The sequence below is a fragment of the Aedes albopictus genome, chromosome 3 (genome assembly GCF_035046485.1).
Source record: "Aedes albopictus strain Foshan chromosome 3, AalbF5, whole genome shotgun sequence".
Classification (NCBI taxonomy): domain Eukaryota; kingdom Metazoa; phylum Arthropoda; class Insecta; order Diptera; family Culicidae; genus Aedes; species Aedes albopictus.
The window spans coordinates 178131906-178151722 of NC_085138.1; the positions used below are offsets into that span (position 1 = coordinate 178131906).

The 19817-nt window shown below is 37.7% G+C and overlaps 1 protein-coding gene across 1 annotated transcript in view; it reads right to left on the minus strand.

Annotated features, from left to right (window-relative positions):
* Nucleotides 1-763: 763 nt before the first annotated feature.
* LOC109406576 (acetylcholine receptor subunit beta-like 2) overlaps nt 764-19817 on the minus strand; it is a 45207-nt gene continuing 26153 nt past the window's right edge. Inside the window, exon 9 of the mRNA XM_019679683.3 lies at nt 764-1297. Within this exon, the coding sequence (XP_019535228.1) occupies nt 1082-1297 (216 nt within the window). The 3' untranslated portion in view covers nt 764-1081. The remainder of the gene's footprint in view (nt 1298-19817) is intronic.

Below are 19817 nucleotides of genomic sequence, written 5' to 3' on the forward strand. Positions count from 1 at the left end.
GAAGAGGGTATTCTGCTTAGAGGGTTCGACAAGTCGGTACAAGATTATGTGCCTTATAATTTGTCTTGCTAGGTTAAGTGCCGACCCACCTCCATTGTCACTGCCGAATTTCTCTCACTATCGCCTATTTTTGTATTGGATCCATAAATTCAAGGAGCAGTGAAGAGAATTGTCAGACAAAAGAGGCACAAAACAAGCAACAAAGAAGACGCGGCGATTACTCTTTATCCCTACTGGTAACAGATAATGACATGATCTCGAAAATTTTTGTTGCAGACAAAACGGAAGCTGAATTTGTTGCGTACTTTTCAACTCGTGAATAATCAATTTATTACTAACCCAAAATTGAAACTTTTTGTTGATACATATTCAGTAGCGTTGCAGTGTTTACCGACTCGAAGTTACCGCTCGAAAATCACAATGCACGGCTTAAAAATCTCTAAACTCGTGGTGCACGATCTTTGTCCTATTCTGTTCAAGTTTGGACAAACCTATGTCGCATTGGGTAGAATGTCGCAACAAATTCAGGTTGCGACATTGTCGTTATTGTTGCGCGATGGTTGAATTTTGATTCGCTGTCAAGGAGCAAATTTTGAGCGTTATGTTCAAAAACATGTGATATCTCAATAATGACTAACAACGACTTGTAGGAACATGTTATTATTATTATTATACGAAATTTCAACCTTATTTCTAAGCGCAATAATCTTGTGATGTTTATCTTATTCCGGTCTTATTATAATTAAGCTTAATTGTCCAAGTATATCTGAATAAAGAGAAAATCTTTAATTGCACTACTTTTTTACACAAGTGTCTTCATAACAAAAGAAAAAAACAAAAAGAATTCGTCCTGTTCATACATTAAAAAGATGAAATCAAGATTAGTACAAAAACATTCATAAAGGCATATCGTAAAATAAAACATTAATGTTCACTTACGACGAAAATTTTTATCACCCGGACATATTAGTATATGTATAACGGCCAATATCCGATTAACAGTAATATTGTGATATAAAAGAGTACTGACGTGTTCAATTAAATTCTAGCAGGATTTACATTCGATGTCATTACCTTTTGCTTAATCCAATGTGATACGCACTATATCGGGTGGCAACATAAAGTTATTCTTCCTGAGTGGAATTTCACTGAGCTGTTGATCGACAGGCGCACGAGTATCGTACAATGAAGGGCTCTGGCAGATGATTCCAAACGTGCCGAAGATACAGGAAATTGTAAACACCCACAAAAAGAACCGATCCAGAACCATGGAAACGAACTTCCAGTCTTCGACAATCTGTAATTACAACAAAGAACATGACAGTTTAATGACAATGCAGTGTAAGGCAGCAATCTGAAAACATGAAAATATTGCCAAACAATCGGAACAAGAGAAATTGCCATTTAACGTCTGAGGGTCTAGATAGAACAATCGAAAGCAACACTCGATTGGCACATTTTTATGCTTTCTTTTCCGACTGAATACAATTTTATCTTCTGACAGCATCCGATGAAAAATCGATTCTCAAACAAGGCTGAGGTTTGCATCTATAGCAAACAGGTTGGCTATATACGGCGCTTCACTATTACTTGGGATTTGATTTACGTTTGCAATGAGGCTATGTTATATTGCTAGAATTATGTCTTCTTGTAACTCATAAGGTAGAAGTCACCAGATAAAATTGGACACTTTCAACTTTCATATGGAACTGATTTTCGGATATTTGCACAAGAATTCTTGCAAATCCACTCTTTCATAATAAATATCTGTAACTATTGATGAGGACCACATAAATTCCCCAGTTTAACTATCAGTAAAGCGACTAGTCTAATATCATTAGTAAAAATTTGAAACTGATTTGTTATTCAGGGTAAAGTCTCTCTAAACAAACAAAAAAAAACTGATTTGTTAACTCTATGATAACTTAGATCAATTCTGCAAAGCACTTCTAATGTGACCACTTTTTGTGAACTGATATTTTTGGGATATAATGAATCGAATTAAACGAAATTTTGAACAATAACGATAATTATATTTTTTTACAAAAAAAAATATTTTATTTGACTGAAAATTTTCAACAATGAATCAAATACTTTACTGTATGCAATTTTTTATTCGTTTTAGAAGCGAACAAATTCTAAAAGAATAAGTTGAATGTTATTGTTGAAATAAAACTAGTTTGTTTACTTACAGGGGGTGGCCAAAATGTTCAGGATAGGCAACTTTTTTTTAACACAAAAAAACTTTCAACAAACTGTAACTTTTCATAGAGTGGATCAAAAATTCTGTAATTTTGACTATTTGTCAACCTACTATATCCCTTTCGGGCGGAGCGCAAAAAATTGAAAATTTTGACTCTCCGGAACCCTTATATTTCTCAACAAAACAACAATGTTCCCCATGTTGAAGAACTACTCTTCAACTTTCAATACCTAACTTTGACTGCCTTGATCAATCGGAAATAATAAATATGCGACAGATAAAACTTTTTCATGTTTTATGGATTTTGTAGTGGGCTGGTCACGTAGAGCGATTGCCTTGCTTCCGTCGAAAACAATATTCATCAGTGAACAGCGAATCAAAATTCAACCATCGCGCAACAATAACGACAATGTCGCAACCTGAATTTGTTGCGACATTCTACCCAATGCGACATAGGTTTGTCCCAACTTGAACAGAATAGGACAAAGATCGTGCACCACGAGTTTAGAGATTTTTAAGCCGTGCATTGTGATTTTCGAGCGGTAACTTCGAGTCGGTAAACACTGCAACGCTACTGAATATGTATCAACAAAAAGTTTCAATTTTGGGTTAGTAATAAATTGATTATTCACGAGTTGAAAAGTACGCAACAAATTCAGCTTCCGTTTTGCCTGCAACAAAAATTTTCGAGATCATGTCATTATCTGTTACCAGTAGGGATAAAGAGTAATCGCCGCGTCTTCTTTGTTGCTTGTTTTGTGCCTCTTTTGTCTGACAATTCTCTTCACTGTCAGTGAACCATGTAGAACTCACTTTGTTTAGTCTCTGCTCGCAGTTGGTTGCAATCGATTACGTTCACAATAAATTTCACGAAAATAGTCACCGGTTCCAAACGGACTTTAATTCTTTAGTCAGAAGCACACTAGAAATATTTTGGTTCATTTAAGGCAAAACCATTTTGAACAAAATTTGAGAAAAAAACAGATTTTTGGAAAAAAAAAAACCATCGCCAGAGTCGTCGCAGCCAATCAGCAGGCGGGAGTCTGAAGTTTCTCCGATCTCACTAACACAAACAGCAGCAAAGGTGGTGCTTGATTCCTTGCGATGATTCTGAAATGCCGACTGAAAGTTGGCAGCGCGTTTTTTTATGAAAGCAACATACAATACGCATGGACAAGGGGTTTCCAACCCCTACTACAGTCACTACTGAAAAAATTACTCTGATTACTCATTGATTACTGAGAAGTTACTATGATTATTTATTGATTACCAAGATTACTATTGATTACCACAGATTACTCAGGTTACTTCTGATGACCATAATTATTGTGATTACCTTGATTACTTTTGATTATTTATGGATTACCAAGATTACTATTGATTACTCAAGATTACTACTGATTACTCAGATTACCTATTATTATCATATGATTACAACTAATTACTCGTGGCGCGGACCTGGTGTGATGGTTAGAACACTTGACTATCACGCTGAGGACCTGGGATCGAATCCCACTCCCGACAAACTCGCAAAATGTGAGGTCTTCCTTCGGAAGGGAAGTAAAGCATGGGTCCCGAGATGAACTAGCCTAGGGCTAAAAATCTCGTTAATACAGAAAAAAAAACTAATTACTCGTTTGCTGGTTTTGATTTTTTTATAAATAAATATTTTCATAATCGGTTTCCATACAAAATGGGGTTTTCAACATTTTTTTAGTGACAAGTAATCAATGATTACACAGCGCAACATGTTTTTGTCTCAAGTGCAAACTTATGTGTCTCTGACAGATTTTCGGTCGCTAAATCCGAATCTGGGTTCAGATTTGCTCCAGCACGTCACAGTTTTGAGCTATACCTCAATTTATAGGGCAAAATATGCGATTTGGGGCTATTTTGACTGCTTGCCATTAAGCATGGAAATACTTTTTTTAAGCAATCAAAAGGTAAATTGGTCAAATGACATCTAAATTAACGACTCATGCAAAATATTTTGTTTTACCTAATCGAATTTGATAGTTTTTATAATAAAATATTTTCTATTTCACATTCAACGATCAACACACACAAGCCACAACTTTAAAAAAAAGCTTTTGTAGGGGAGATCGGGGCATAATGGACAACCGAGGCGAAATGGACATCCCTGTTTTTGCCGAAACCGTTGAATTTGAAGTAAAAATTTTAAAGCAGGAGTATGAAGGAACAAATCATCTTTCTATTTTTCTATGGTATCATTGATACTCTTTTAAAACAACCAAAACATCTTCAAAATCTAAATAGTTATTTTTGGTCATATGGTGGATTTTTTTTAGTTTTAAAACCAACGGTAAATAAAATATTTCGTCCATTTGAGTGTCGTCACCATAGACCGACGTCAGATTTGACCATGAAGTATGTATTTTTTTATCAAAATTTACTCAAAATTGCAATTTTAACGATGTAGTCGATTCTGAAATGAACATATGCAATTCTGGGTGAAATGAACATATGCAATCAAAAATTGGTACCGTAAAACGGGGTAACTTTGATAGTTTTTAAGCGAATTTTCCTAATATTTTTCCATGTAACAGTATTTTCCCTAGTTTTATATTTTTAAAACAAGTACTGGAGTATTAGGCCGTTCGCAATGCTGTTTTATTTTGTATGGCGAGTTTTAAAAATTTTAAAACTCGCCATACAAAATAAAACAGCATTGCGAACGGTCTTAGTTGTCAATTGTAATTGAAAGATTCGATAATCTTAAATATTTTGGGTGACTTTTAGTTTTCCATATTTGCGAGAATCAGATTTTCATTTTGGGGTAACTTTGATAGTGCCCTGAAAAACACATCAAATCTTAAAAAATAATCACAGATTGAAATCTTAGGAGTATGAACACGATAAGAGAAGCCTTGTGGAGTATATCAAATATATTTTTGATATCAAAACATTGATTTTTTACTAAATTTTACACATAAAATGAGTTTGGGGAGTACTGAGTGAAAAATACTGTGAATTAAGCTGTCAAACATCATTATTTTTGTAAATATATATATGATTAACGGTACATCAACATATGATTCAACGTGCTATTCATGATGAGTTTTCTTTTTTTGGGTAGTTTTTAAATGTTTTATTATCAAATTTTGAACAACACAGATTTATCTACATGAAATTACAAGGACATTGCATACTTTTAGGCGTTTATCGATGTATGGAGGTTCTATAGACTGTTTCAGAAATTATAAATACACTTTGTTTAGTAAATTAAATGAACTGTGATAATGATTTTTACCTACTTCTTTCGGAGTATAACAAAACGGTGCAAAACGGTGAGTCGATAAGGAGAGCGTCCAACATAGCTCTGGTCCTCACAAGTTCCTACCTCATGCTTCCACGGGTCAAACGATGACAAAGACCGCCAGCTAAGAGTTGTGTGCTTAGCTGGTAGTGCAGCCTGGGCACTGTTGTCCTTCTGACTTCAGCTAGATTGAGGAGGTACGATCCGAGCGTCTGTTCACCAAGGAGGTGCGGCTCAAACAGCGTCTGTTCTGGCATCCAGCGGCTGAGTATGAAATGCTGTATTGCGTCAGCTATACCTAAGAAGGCAGCCCCTTCAACGCAATGTAGGCAGCGCGGCCCCGGTAAGGTAGCCTGCTGAAAACCTTCAAACACCCAGAAAAGCAATAGTAGAGTAAACGGATTGATTCAACGGCAACAGACCCGGCAACGAATAAAGGACAACGATTGGAAAGTCGGATCTTGGAACGTGAGAACTTTGAATGAACCCGCACGTGTTGGGCTCCTGGCTCGTGAACTGCGGAATGTCGGCGTTAACGTGGCCGCTATCCAGGAGATACGCTGGCCCAAAACTGGAGAACGCGAATTCCGAGCGGTGGATCCCATCGCCAACACTTCATTCAAGTACCACATCTACTACAGCGGCGGCGATAAGGCAGAACGCGGAGTTGGCTTTATAGTGATCGGGAAGCAGATGAAGCGAGTTATTCGGTGGAAGCCGATAAGCGACCGAATCTGTGTGTTGAGGATGAAGGGCAAGTTCTTCAACTACAGCCTGATCAGCATCTATGCGCCAACGAACGACAACCCCGATGACATGAAGGATGAGTTCTATGAGAGCCTTGATAAGGCCTACGGAGAGTGCCCAAAACAAGATGTCAAAATAGTCATCGGAGATGCAAATGCGCAGATCGGCAGAGAAAGTTTCTTTCGGCCTGTCATTGGAACGGAAAGCCTTCATTCTGTTACCAACGATAATGGTCTGCGCCTTGTGACATTCGCTGCTGCTAGAGGGATGGCAATCAGCAGTACCTACTTCGCACGTAAGAATATCCGAAAACACACCTGGCGACACCCGAGTGGTGACACTTGCTCCCAGATAGACCACGTGCTGATCGACGGGCGACATTTCTCGGACGTCATAGATGTGAGGTCCTACAGGGGCCCGAACATCGACTCGGATCATTATCTTGTAGCCGCTGAAATTCGGGCGCGATTATCCAGCGTCACGAGTTCAAGAAACAACAGGACGATGCGTTTCAATATCCAGCGCTTGTCAGCCGAAGGGGTTGCTGCACAGTACCATCAGAAGCTAGACGAGAGGATAGGAGAGACCAACGGATCTGGAGATGTCAACAGCTTGTGGGGAAGTATCCACGAAGCAGTGACAACAACAGCGCAAGAGGTGATTGGTACCGCTCAGCGACGCCAACGTAATGGTTGGTTTGACGAGGACTGCCAACGAGCGACGAACGAAAAGAATGCCGCCAGAAGTCGAATGCTAGTGGCCGGTACCCGGCAGAACAGAGAGCGGTACAGGGTTGCAAGAGCAGAAGAGAAACGAATCCACCGCAGAAAAAAACGGCAACACGAAGAGAGTGTTATTGCTGAAGCGCAGGAAAGTATGGACAGGAACGATATGCGGAGATTTTATGCAACTGTCAATGGCGCGTGGCACAAGACTGCGCCAGTGCCCGCCATGTGCAATGACCGGGAAGGAAATTTGCTGACAGACAAAACAATGGTGGCAGCCAGGTGGAAGGAGCACTTCGAAGATTTGTTGAATGGTAGCAGCGAAGGAGCACCCAGGAATAGGATTAACATAATGGATGACAGTCAAGCAGTGGAACCACCAACACTGGATGAGGTTAAAAAGGCCCTTAAGGAGCTGAAGAACAGCAAGGCTGCTGGGAAGGACGAGATCCCGGTCGAACTTCTTAAGCACGGAAGCGAGCAGCTACATCAATCAATCCACCAGATTATTATAAAGATTTGGGAGGATGAAGAATTGCCCACCAGTTGGTTGGATGGCCTCATATGCCCAATCTACAAGAAAGGGCACAGACTGGAGTGTGCCAATTACAGAGGGATTACCCTTTTAAATTCGGCGTATAAGATACTGTCGCGTGTCCTGTTCAACAGACTGCGACCTCTTGAGGAGTCCTTCGTCGGCGAATACCAGGCTGGTTTTCGTGAGGGCCGATCAACGACGGATCAAATGTTTACCCTGCGGATGATCCTAGATAAATTTCGGGAATATAACTTGCAGACTCACCATCTGTTCATTGATTTTAAAGCAGCGTACGATTCAGTGAAAAGAAATGAGCTTTGGCAGATAATGTCAGAACATGGTTTTCCGGCGAAACTAATTAGGCTGATACGCGCAACGCTGGATGGATCAAAATCAAGTATTCGGATCGCGGACGAAGTGTCTACGTCGTTTGTGACCTTGGATGGATTGAAGCAGGGGGATGCTCTTTCAAATTTATTGTTCAACATTGCACTCGAAGGAGCGATTAGGAGGTCAGGCGTGCAGAGGAATGGCTCTATCATCACACGGTCGCACATGCTCCTCGGTTTTGCGGACGATATTGATCTCATCGGCAAGGGGAACAAAACGTCGAAAAGGACAAAACGTCGAAAACGTCGAAAACGAGTAATCTAAGCAAATAGTGAGTTCTTTATTCTTTTAAGGGATTCTCATTCTTTCACTTGTATCTGCCAACTAGTTCAGAGGGGAGCCTTCCTGAGGCTCCCTGAAACAACACGTCAGGGTGGGCATGTTTCTTGACCAGTTCTTCGCGGGTAGGGAATATTCGCACTGTCGTATATAGAAACTCACATCACGTCATGTGAAGTGTAACATTATTTACTCCCGGAATCTCCCGGCCTTTTCTTCTCTTACTTCTTTGGAGTCCCTTCTACTGGCACCCAGTGTTCCAATTGAACTAAACGCGAGCCAAAAATGAACTGAGCTTGGATGTGTCATCAAATCTTATGTGCATCCTGACCAAGGTGCTGCCCTAGGACGCATCTGCATCCATGCGTTGTTGCGCGAAAATATGCGCCACAATGAAGTGGGATATTTTGGCATCGGGCATTAAGCTTTTGCAGCAAAATCCGAATTTTCCGGTAATCCGTGACCAAACCGGTTCCCCTCTCAATTGAGGGTGAGTTCAGCGGCGTCATGGTCGCAATTTTTTCCGCAGTCAAGTTCGCAGATTGTGAACAATCCTCGGTACTCACTTTACGTAACTTATGTTCAGTCCCTTACTGTGAGAGCTGTCAGATCAGTGTAACACGCTAAATAAAATTTACACAAAAGCAATTTACACGGAAAAAAATACACGGTTATGAATATTTATTGGGTACCGGACTGGTCACCGAAAATTTGATCGTTTTCTTTGGTACATCGAGGTCTTGAAATTAGTCTATGGTGAGTTTCTGAATCGAATTAGCCCAAGATTGCTAGAGAATCAGTGAAAAAATGGTAGAAACATGACCATTTCAGTTTATCAGGTACCAGGGTACCATGTTGGCATGTTGGCATTCTGCGGGTGCAGTTCTTATTCATGTTGCGTTCACTTTCGAGCTCACGTGCGTTCCAAATTTTGAACTGAACAATGTTCAAATATTTCTGATCGCAGCGTGCCGTTTTCGAACTTCAACGCAGATTGATCGCGTTCAAATGCATCACTGCGGGTGGCACCTTCCACAAATTTTCAGCATTACGCCATAGCTTCGTTGAGAGTGGCTACGATGGCGGCCTCTAGCTATCGTCGGCCGGATCTCTGGCACCTTTAGGGTGGCGATGTCGATCATCGGGCGCATTGTTCCTTCAAGGGCGTCTGGTGTTGATACGGCTGTCCTTCGCCGCAATTCAGCCGGTATTCCAGAATATGGTACTTGCACAACAATGCCAAGTATCCACACAATAATCTTTACAGAGCTGGTGGTTTCAACTCGGGTCTGAATTATCATAGAGTGCAAAATGAGTCACTGACCTTCAGCGCTTGGGCAGTGACCCGAGATAATAAGACATAATGAGTGTTTGACATTCGACGTTTTGTCACCCATTCGTGACAATGACGTTTCCCGTGAAGTGAAAAGGCGTATTGCAGCTGCAAATAGGGCCTTTTACGGATTGCGTAGCCAGCTTAGGTCCCGTAACTTGCAAACGCAAACAAAATTCGCTCTGTATAAGACTCTGATTCTTCCGGTTGCCCTCTACGGTCACGAAGCGTGGACGTTAAGGAGGTAGACCGAAAAGCTTTTGGAGTTTTTGAGCGCAAAGTGCTGCGGACAATTCTCGGTGGGAAACAAGAAAATGGAGTGTGGCGCAGACGCATGAATCACGAGTTGTACCAAGTGTACGAAGATGCGAATATTGTAAAACGTATAAAATACGGCAGACTTCAGTGGGCTGGACACGTAGTGCGAATGTCGGAAGAAAGAATAGCGAAAACAATATTCAGCAGAGAACCCGGTAGAGGTAGGCGACTTCGTGGGCGGCCGCGAACTCGCTGGCTGCACGCGGTTGAAGAAGATCTACGATCCCTACACGTTCGGGGAAACTGGAGGAACATCGCCCAAGACCGACGAAGATGGTGCTCTACTATACGCTCGGCATTGGAGTAAAGTTACTTTGTAGCCAACAAGGTATCAAGGTAGGTTCGGAGTATAGCATATTGTACTCCATATTTTTATATTTCCTTTCAATTGTCTTGATATTTTAAAGAACAGTCGAGTTCTCTAACAAATAACTAAATTTTTCAAATTTGCATTTGCACAAAGGTGTTTTTTAATGATTTCAACATTATTTATCACTAAATACCAAAAAATATCTAAATTTTTATCACATTCGTTTTCTCAACAAGTTGTCTAAGGAATGCCTTGATCAAAATTTGAGTAAAATCGATAAAGGCATTTCCACAACATTTTTTCGGAGATCAAGTTTCTCATTTTTTAAGGTTTTCTACGGAACATAAGAACTACCACACAGTTTCTTAGCTTTCCTGAACGCATTTTATCTAAACAAACTTATTTTTTCAGCTCATTCGATCCTTCAGATGGCAAAGCTTGTCATACCATAAAAACGAATACAGTGAGCAGTTACTAAGACATTCGTTTGCTTAACGTTTGTTGCTACTGGTTTTGTTGAGAAATTTGAAACAAAAATTTTTGTTTTGAGAAGGCCCGTAATGGTGGTTCTTGATCAAATATTCCAGTAAAAATTACTCTTACCAATCGAGAAATACCTTTTATTATCGATACAGCAATTTTTATTGTGTTTGGAAATTTAATATTTTATCTGTGAGATTTTTTTCTTTTCTACTATGCTTCATTTTTTGACCACTTTGTACAACTTCAAATTTTGATCATCTTGTTTACAGAGCCCTATTTTTTAACTTTTACCAGGAACATCAACAAAATTGGTATTATTTGCTTTGTTAGCATGTTTACTATTAGAGCTAGAAGAAACTTTTTTGGATAATGTGCTCAAATTGAAACGGCAGGTTATCGTTAGTGTATTTATAATTTCTGAAACAGTCTATAGAATAAGAGCCCATTCATTGAAAAAATAGTTGAAACTAAGGGGCAATCCATAAATCACGTTGTCACCTTAGGGGGGGGAGGGTTTCGGGTAAAGACCACGGTCCATACAAATTTAAAATTTTTTGTATGAACGAATGACCACGCGGGGGGGGGGGGGGGTTCGGAATCTCCCAAAAAATGACCACGTGGTTTATGGACAGCCCCTAAGTCGTATGGCATATTGTTTGAAGAGGTTGACAAATGACAAAAATATCAGCAATTTTTATGTGTTGTCCAAAAAGTTGTATATAAACTAGGTTTTAATGAAAATACGTCTAAGATGAACTTTCATATGTGTAGAATTGATCTACGTTTGCCTTTTTCATAACTGGTTGAAGGAATCATAGTTTTAAGATAAACCATACAATGCCTGTCGCATTATCAAAGTTACCCAGATTATCAAAGATACCCCGTTTTACGGTACAATAGCAAAGTACGCTTAATGTTGTGAGTAAAAGCGGCGCCAAAACGGGCAACTGCATCGTTGTTTTGCGACCCGCATAGTTTTTCGGATAATTCATCCAAAGGAACACCGCCTCCGGCGGCAGACGGTACGTTACGTCTGGGACAAATGTAACCTATGCTGTGGGCTCATTCTTACGATAAAACGAAGCATAGTTAATTCCCAGAAGAAGGCGCAATATAGCGACCGAAACGTAGGATGAAAGCTTAAGAATCCGTTTTTGAGTTATTCCTCCAAAGACTAAACGCCATACCTCCCAACATAATTACCAACAGTCGAAATTCGAAGAAAATCAAGTTTATTTAATATATTGATATTACAAACTTTAATATATTTCACTCACAATTATCAGTGCCGTAATACTCTCCAAAAAATGATTTCAAACCGATCTTGACTTATTCTTTAGTTAGCCTAGTGGTTAAGACTATGGATCGCTAATCCGGAGATGGCGGGTTCGATTTCCGTTCCGGTCGAGGCAATTTTCTGGACTTCCTGGGCATAGTGTATCATTGTACTTGCCTCACAATATGCCTCGCAATGGCATGCAAAGAAATGCCTTCAATTAATAACTGTGGAAGTGCACAAAGAACACTAAGTTGAAGAGAGTAGGTCAAGTTCCAGTGGGAACGTAGAGCCATCCAAAAGAAGAAGAAGAAGACTCTTAAAGTTTACTTCACTCGCTTCCACTCAAGGAACCCACAACCATTCTATCCTACTAAACAGTGACTACACTAATCTAGGGTGACCAGTATTCACTGGCGCGTCAACATCGAAAATATGCACGATTTGAAATTCATCATTTTCTCACAATAAAGAAATTCTCCCTGTTGTAGATGATTGAAACATATAGTGTATAAGCTAAAGTCGTAAGTGTATTGATAACACAAGTTAACAAAAAAACGACAGTCGTGAACTTCTATCAACAACCAAAATTTATGATGCATTATTACGTGCTGATTTCAAAATCGTGCTTCAAAAAATTTAAGTAAAACAGTTTTTGAGTTTTTACTTAAAGTCGAGTTCAACAGCTTTTAAAAATATAGAATTTACTAAAATTCAAATATTTTGCTTTACAATCGATCAATTATCAATCTTTTTGTATTAATAAAAAGCTGATTACAATATGTTTCGATCATATAAAGACATTTTTGGTGTCAGTTTATTTGAAGTCAAGATATTGGTGGGTGTATGAGACGATCTCCTTAAATTTTGTCGAAATTTTCAAAAAACAATGAAGGTTCGTATTTTTTTTTTTTTTCAATTATAAAAACACAATTGAAAAAATCTTTCTCAAAGTACATTTGAAACGTTAGATGTTAGCCAGTCACAGAAAAAATTTCAGCTCAATCGGAGCATTGGTTACAGAAATAGAGATGTATGAAGGGAGCAAATTTGCTTAAAAATAGAACAAAAATCGATTTCAAATCGACACTTTTTCTTCACTTTTTCAAACTCAGGGCATAATTCTACACTAAAAATCATCATTAGCTTACCGAGTTCAAAAATGCTGTAAACTAGTGTAATAGGGGTATTCACTAAACAGATTTAAGAACTGCATAAGCCATGATTATCTGATTATAAATGTTTAATGAAATTGCGAATAAAATAATCCAAGATTGCCTTGGTGATTGCGACGTCTAATCAGTGTAATCAATTTAGTGAATCCCCTAAATATGTTAAGTTTTTCTCTGTTTTACAGGCCTATTCATTTACTTGGGGTGTCCATTATGCCATTAATCCCCCTAGTGTTGTAGGTATAATGTATAACGCCGATAATTTATCTTTAATTTGAATATCTAGCAACCCTGTGGGCGCCGAAAAAAACACACTGCTGGCAACCATATATGCTGTTTTGTTTTGATTGTGCGTTCCGTTTCACTCCGTTTCATTAGCAGGATGACGTTTGGATCATTTTTAGTTTGAACGATGTGCGGATTAGCGGGGTTTAAAATAAAAAGTGTTCAGATTATGTGCGGCCAAACCAACGCAACGGGGGTAGACGGTATATTTACTTTGTTTTTATTTGTAGATTTTGTTCTTCAATATCAAAATTGGGAATGGCTTCATGTTAAAGCTGAGAAAGAAATCAAATGAAAGATCGCAGTCACCAAAAATAGACTCCATAATCCAGCAGATATTACTTCCATCACGTTTTGCTTTCGATATTCATTCTTCAACGTCATTCTTTAGATCCGCTCCATAATTGAACTCAGTAAAGTGGGTTATATCTATTAATTTGAACAGTGAGTTCAAAAAATAAAAGTAGTATAATAAAATTGACGTTGTTTTTTTTTATTTCCCCAACAACGCTAGCACAAATCTTCATATATACAAATGAATTTGAATTCTCCTTTATCCTACGAAAGAGAAAAAAGGTAGAATTGAGCACGCAAGAAAACAAAAAAAAAGCAGACTCAATCGGAGCCATGTTCACTTGTTTTCGAATAGGACGGGGAGCTTTTACTATTTATGGCATTCAGACTCTATTTAAATCTTTTTCGCTTTGCATACAGCGCTTATTATCCTGTATGTATCTGAGAACCCGAATATTCGTCAAAGTTTCACAGAAAATTACTCCAGTGAAGCTTTTTTTTTATATTTCTTCCTTCATAATTAAATTTAAAAATAAACGTATTTATATATATATGATTTCAATTGAAATATATTTGAAATATCTTTTATAAGATCGAATAGAACGTAACCTTGAACATTTATGCTACAATAAAGAAGCGCAGACGGTAATTTGGTGTAGGAATCCCCATTTTTTTTTTGCTGCATCTATACTGCAGAAAAAGAAAACGAAGTAACGTCCAGCATAGCACTAATGCTCTCGTGTAGCCACGACATGCGTTCTCCTCCAAAAACCGTTTAACTATCATTTGTTGAAGGCATTGCAAGCAAAACCGAGCCCGTCGGAAGAGAACCCACCTGCTAAAACCGGTGATCCACGAACTGGGAAACTCTTTGTTAATTAAATTTTAATCTCATTACCATAAAAAGGTGCTAATTTCCTTTTTTTTTTGTTTATAAAAGATCAAACGTTCCGAACGGTGGGTCCGTTTTGTACTTGTACTTATGCTACTGTTAGGCACGTTTCGGCTACCAACGTTTAATTCAATTTAGAAAACACACCACGCAGATTCATGTGATAGTCAAGCTCTGCTTGAATCGGGGTGTTTGTTAGGCGAATTTGGAGAAGTAATTTTAATTTAGTTTTTAAAATAAGTATAGTAATGCTAGCTGTCCCGATTAACTCTGTCTTTGCCATGTGCAGCATAGTTGTCCCATGTTAATAGGGATTCCCACAGAGCATGGGACAACTGCACAGGGCAGGTCTTCCCCGGTTTTTTTTTTTTGTATGAGAGCCATCATATTATAAAAAGTCGTATTTGTAAGCCTATTTATAAATGATCTGCATGCATTTTTGAACAATGGAAGATATTTTTTAACAAAAACAATTTAAAAACCTTTTCTCGGGTAATATTACAATGAAATTCCAATCCAATTGAGCTCAATTGGAGTATTGGTTTCAGAGAATGATATGAGCCACTTTGCTTTGAAATAGAACAAATTTGATTTTTTTTTACTTCTACCTCAAATAATGCTTCAATTTGTTCATTAAATTGACTACAATTGTCAAACTTGTCTACACTCAACTGTGAACAAAGTTGTGCTTAATACAAACATAAATATACTATGTCGTACGTGCTCTAGGAAAAATTTAGCTATTTTTCGTCTCTTTTCATATTTGTCAACATCAAAAGAACTGTTTATCCTCTCGTTGCAGACAAGCTAGAATAAAACACCAACATTACACAGTATGACATCAGGAAAATTTCCCTGGCGGCAATGCAAGGCAAAGGAATAAACCTTGTGCTGTCGCTGCTGTCTTGTGATGAATATATTCGCTTGTTTTCCCTTTACGTATCATTCTGCCATGTGTTTGGTATCATTACATCGTTTCCTCATAATATTGTTATAAAATTTTGCCGTTCCCACATCGGGCGTGTAGTGCCGCCTTCGAGCGGTTGTACATCACAACAGAGCATCTATGTAGATCACCCCTGTTGTTTGCTCCATAAGTGGAGATAGTGTGGCCTTCATTTTCACGTGCTGGTAATGCACATAATCGGTAATGCTGAAGGTTTCCCCCTTCCCAGGGATGTCATTCCTGAGAGGTTTTTCCCAGAAGAAAAATAAAACTCAAGTCTCAAGTCTCCACTACCGACGAACAGTGGCTCGCAGTGCAACAAGAGATGCAAAACTCCCCAGTCATAAAGTTTAAGTTGCACTACTGACGAGGATATGATGAATAGCCGTAAAGTTTTCGCGTTAAAAATTCCAGTGTTGGTTAACCATTTCGCCCAACTATAAACAAACTCATTTTCGTTTTATGTTCACTTTTTAGCCAGTTCTTAACATCTATTTATTTTTATGGGCGCACCATTCTTATTTAATGGTTTCAACCCGATGGACAACCGGTCTGAGTATACATTACATAATCACACTAAATAACATTATTGATACCGTAACCCGGTGTCAAATTGATTACTTTAATTTAAAACAACTAACAATAGCTGAAATACAAATATTTCCAAAAGAATTTCTGCAATACCAGTACCGGGTGGATCTCTATAAAACAAAGTGACTGAATTTTGTTAAACAAATTAAAACTTTAAGTTAAATAACTCCTAAAATCTAAAAAAAAATAATATGCAGCATTGGGGCGAAATTTATTAGCATAAAATGGACCTTCGGCAAGAATAGAAAATTGCCTTCTGAACCCGAATAATGCGTCAAATCTCTTTAGACGGTTATGAACAAGACAAGTTAGAACACTGTAATACATTAAACGCCTAAAGGTAGGCAATTTCTTTTAAAAATATCGAAGTTTCGTGAAAAATAAGATTTTTCAAACAAAAACAGTATGTAACGCTCAAGTTTTACTTGAAGTTAAATTCAATATGCTTCAGACCTAGCATAGGACAAAAAAATCTACTCCTAGCGTGCCTTAACACCTTTTACAAGCGCACAGAAATTTGACTCAAACTTGAAAATGTTGTTAAGGCCTTGAAAAAGTTCTACACTATTTATATACATCTCAACTGACGTAATATACAATAAAAGATCTAACTAAACACTTTTCAGATAAAGTCAATTAATTTCCAACTAATGGGGCCTTGCGAAAAAAAAGATTTTGCAATTTTCTAAAAAAAATCATTGGGTCCCAGATGTTTGACAAGTCTTAAAGAGGGTCGCCACCTGAAAAAGGTTTGGAACCCCTGGTGTACATCAATAGTGAACTTGTATGGCTATGGCACGTTCGGTGTAGTAATAGAATTTTAGTAATAAGCTGAATTTTTGTATGATGAGAAGGTAAATTTTCTGTTTCTGCAATAAAATGGTGCAAAAACCGTGAATATTATGATTTCTTGCTAAATTTGATGCTGTCTGAGCAAAACTTTGGGTAACTGTTTTGCTTAATTTGTAAGAAATTGAGAAAACAACATTACTGTTGCCCAAAGTTTTGCACAAACAGCATCAAATTAGGCAAGGAATCATAGACTCATGCTTTTTGCTCCATTTTATAGCAGAAACGGAGAATTCACCTTCTCGCCATACAAAAATTCAGCTCATTACTACAAATCTTGTACTACACCGAACGTTCCCTATTAAAGCAGGATGATGCTCTTTCAAATTTACTGTTTAACATTCCTTTCCAAAGGGCGATTATTTAGGAAGCGTGGTGTGCAGAGGAATGGTATTATCATCATACGGTCGCAGATACTCCTCGACTTTGAAGCCGATATTGATCGCATCGACATCGATCGTAGGGCAGGAAACTTATGCTCTTCTGAAGAGAGAGACACAACAAGGAAATGCTTGATAATAAACTCTGTAAATACTAAGTACATGATTGCGGGTAGAGACTGAGGTAGGCCTAGTGATGGTATAGTAATTTATGGGGATGTGTTTGAAGATGTTGAAGGATTTAACATGTGACAATGACGTATTCCGTCAAGTGTCATATTGAAACTGCGAATAGGGCAATAAATATTGAAAATTAAATTTAAAAAATCAAAGCGATTTAGATAGGGTGGGGCGGGGCAAGATGGGTCGCGGGGCAAGATGGGTCAGTGCCATTTTCGAGCGCATTAATCATGTTTTGATTTTGTTAATAATTTTGTTAGATGACCAGCATGAATATACAAAAGTTTGGGGCATTGATCGAAAAATTATTCACTCTCATTGGAAATAAAAAATTAAATGGTTTTTAGCCATTTTTCTTATGCGATACATTCCATATAATCTCCATATAAACTACCGCGGGGCAAGATGGGTCATCTTCAATTTTGAACGTATTTTTGGAGCATTCAAAAGTTATTAATTTTTTATTACAAAACTATCTCATAATTGACTTCAATCAAGCGGAATGAATGCTCAAAATTATAACATAAAATTATGATATTTTTTTAGTAAAAACATCGATTTTCAAGTCGCCTTAGGACCACTCAAATCGTAAAGTTTTATATATTCCAAATAAATTTATAAAATGTTTACTAGTAGCTCGTGTTTACTCAGTATGGATATGAAGCATATATGAATGCGGAACAAATCTTATATTTTGACGTTTTTCGTTGAGAAAATGTGAATTACTTAAAAGGTGACCCATCTTGCCCCGCACTTTTTTCACGGCGCAAAATCGATCACTTTTTAAAACTGCTTGTTTAACATCATATTTTGTATTTATTGAACTTTCTATCGACTTTTAGCATAGCTAACTAGTGTATTAAAGAGTAACGGACGAATACAAACCAATACGATTTGTACTTACAAAGTTACAAAGGTGATTTTGGGATAATGGTATATTTGTGGTTTAACACTTACTGTTATATAGGGTAGAGTTCACGAATTAGTCATTTTTATCTCACTTCTATCCTCTTTCGCACTTTATATAACGAAATTAGCTGATTTAATATGGATTTTATATACCGTTTCTACCTTAAAATAGTCTAGAACTCAGTTTATGAACATTTCATAACCATTTTTGTGTCTTGCCATTCAAATATCAAAGAAGGAATTGGAGTTGCAACAAAAACAATGACGATTTGAATAAAAATCCGACTCAGACTTCATTTGGAAGGTGACCCCAAACTTTTGCACGATGCAGCATACTAAGGGGTGACCCCAAACTTTTGCACGGTGACTTGTAAACCTAACTCGATCATTTAAATTATGTTATGAATTTTTCTGCTAAAATCTAATGAATGGCTCTCAAAGAGGATAGAAATAGGGTTCTAATGCAACTTTAATTTTGAAATTTGGTCGACCCAATTTTGAACTACACGGAAAACAATATTTCGTACAGATTTAGGAAAAACATGTAAGTTTAGGTAAACTTTTCATACTAAAAATTTCATATGAAATTTGTAAAAAGTAGGGTAAGGGAGATATTTTGGACCCCTTTAGGAAGTGGATGAACAATTCAGCGAAAAAAGAAAGTTCCCACTTCAAAATATGGATAATTTCAGTAGGCATTACGTAAAGCAACATGTTTTCTGTCGAAAAAGGCCAAACACAACTCAAAATTGTTGTAGTAAATACAAGAAATATCAAAACTCCTGAAGGATCTCGGGCTTCTATTTTGGACCACCTGCTTTTATTTTGGACCACCAAGTGCACATATTTTGGCCCACCAAATTAAACTTCAATTGATTGATGAAATGAAAGCCACCTCAGCAAAAATTTAAACATAGTTTAAACTACGTGAAGTTTACATCTTTTCTATTCATTTTTACATTTTTTGAGTTAGGGAACGTTTAAAAATTACGTAACGGTAAACAAAGATGAAATTTTGTTGCAATTGCCAGTTTTTATGCATTGTACACACCAAATTTTCCTTCAGTCATCCAGCAATCCAAATTGCTGAAAGCATTTCAGCAAAACAAGATTTTGCTGATGTGCAGCACACCTTCAATATTTTACTGGTTTTCAGTTTTGCATAATGCTGTATAACAGCAAGCACTTTATTATTTGCTGCTAATCAGTAATCCAAATGTCAAAATATTTTGAACCAGCAATCGATTTTTGAATTCGCTGTAAATCAGCAAAATGTTTTGCTAGACGTATATCGGCAATTGCATTTTCGCTGAAAATCAGCAATGCGGTTGAACTGTCAACAACGGACTTAAGACAAATATATTGTTTCTGTTTCCCGTCATTGAAAAGTGCTTTTTAGTCGTTTTAGTTATGTTTTATCTTCAAAATACTATTATAACA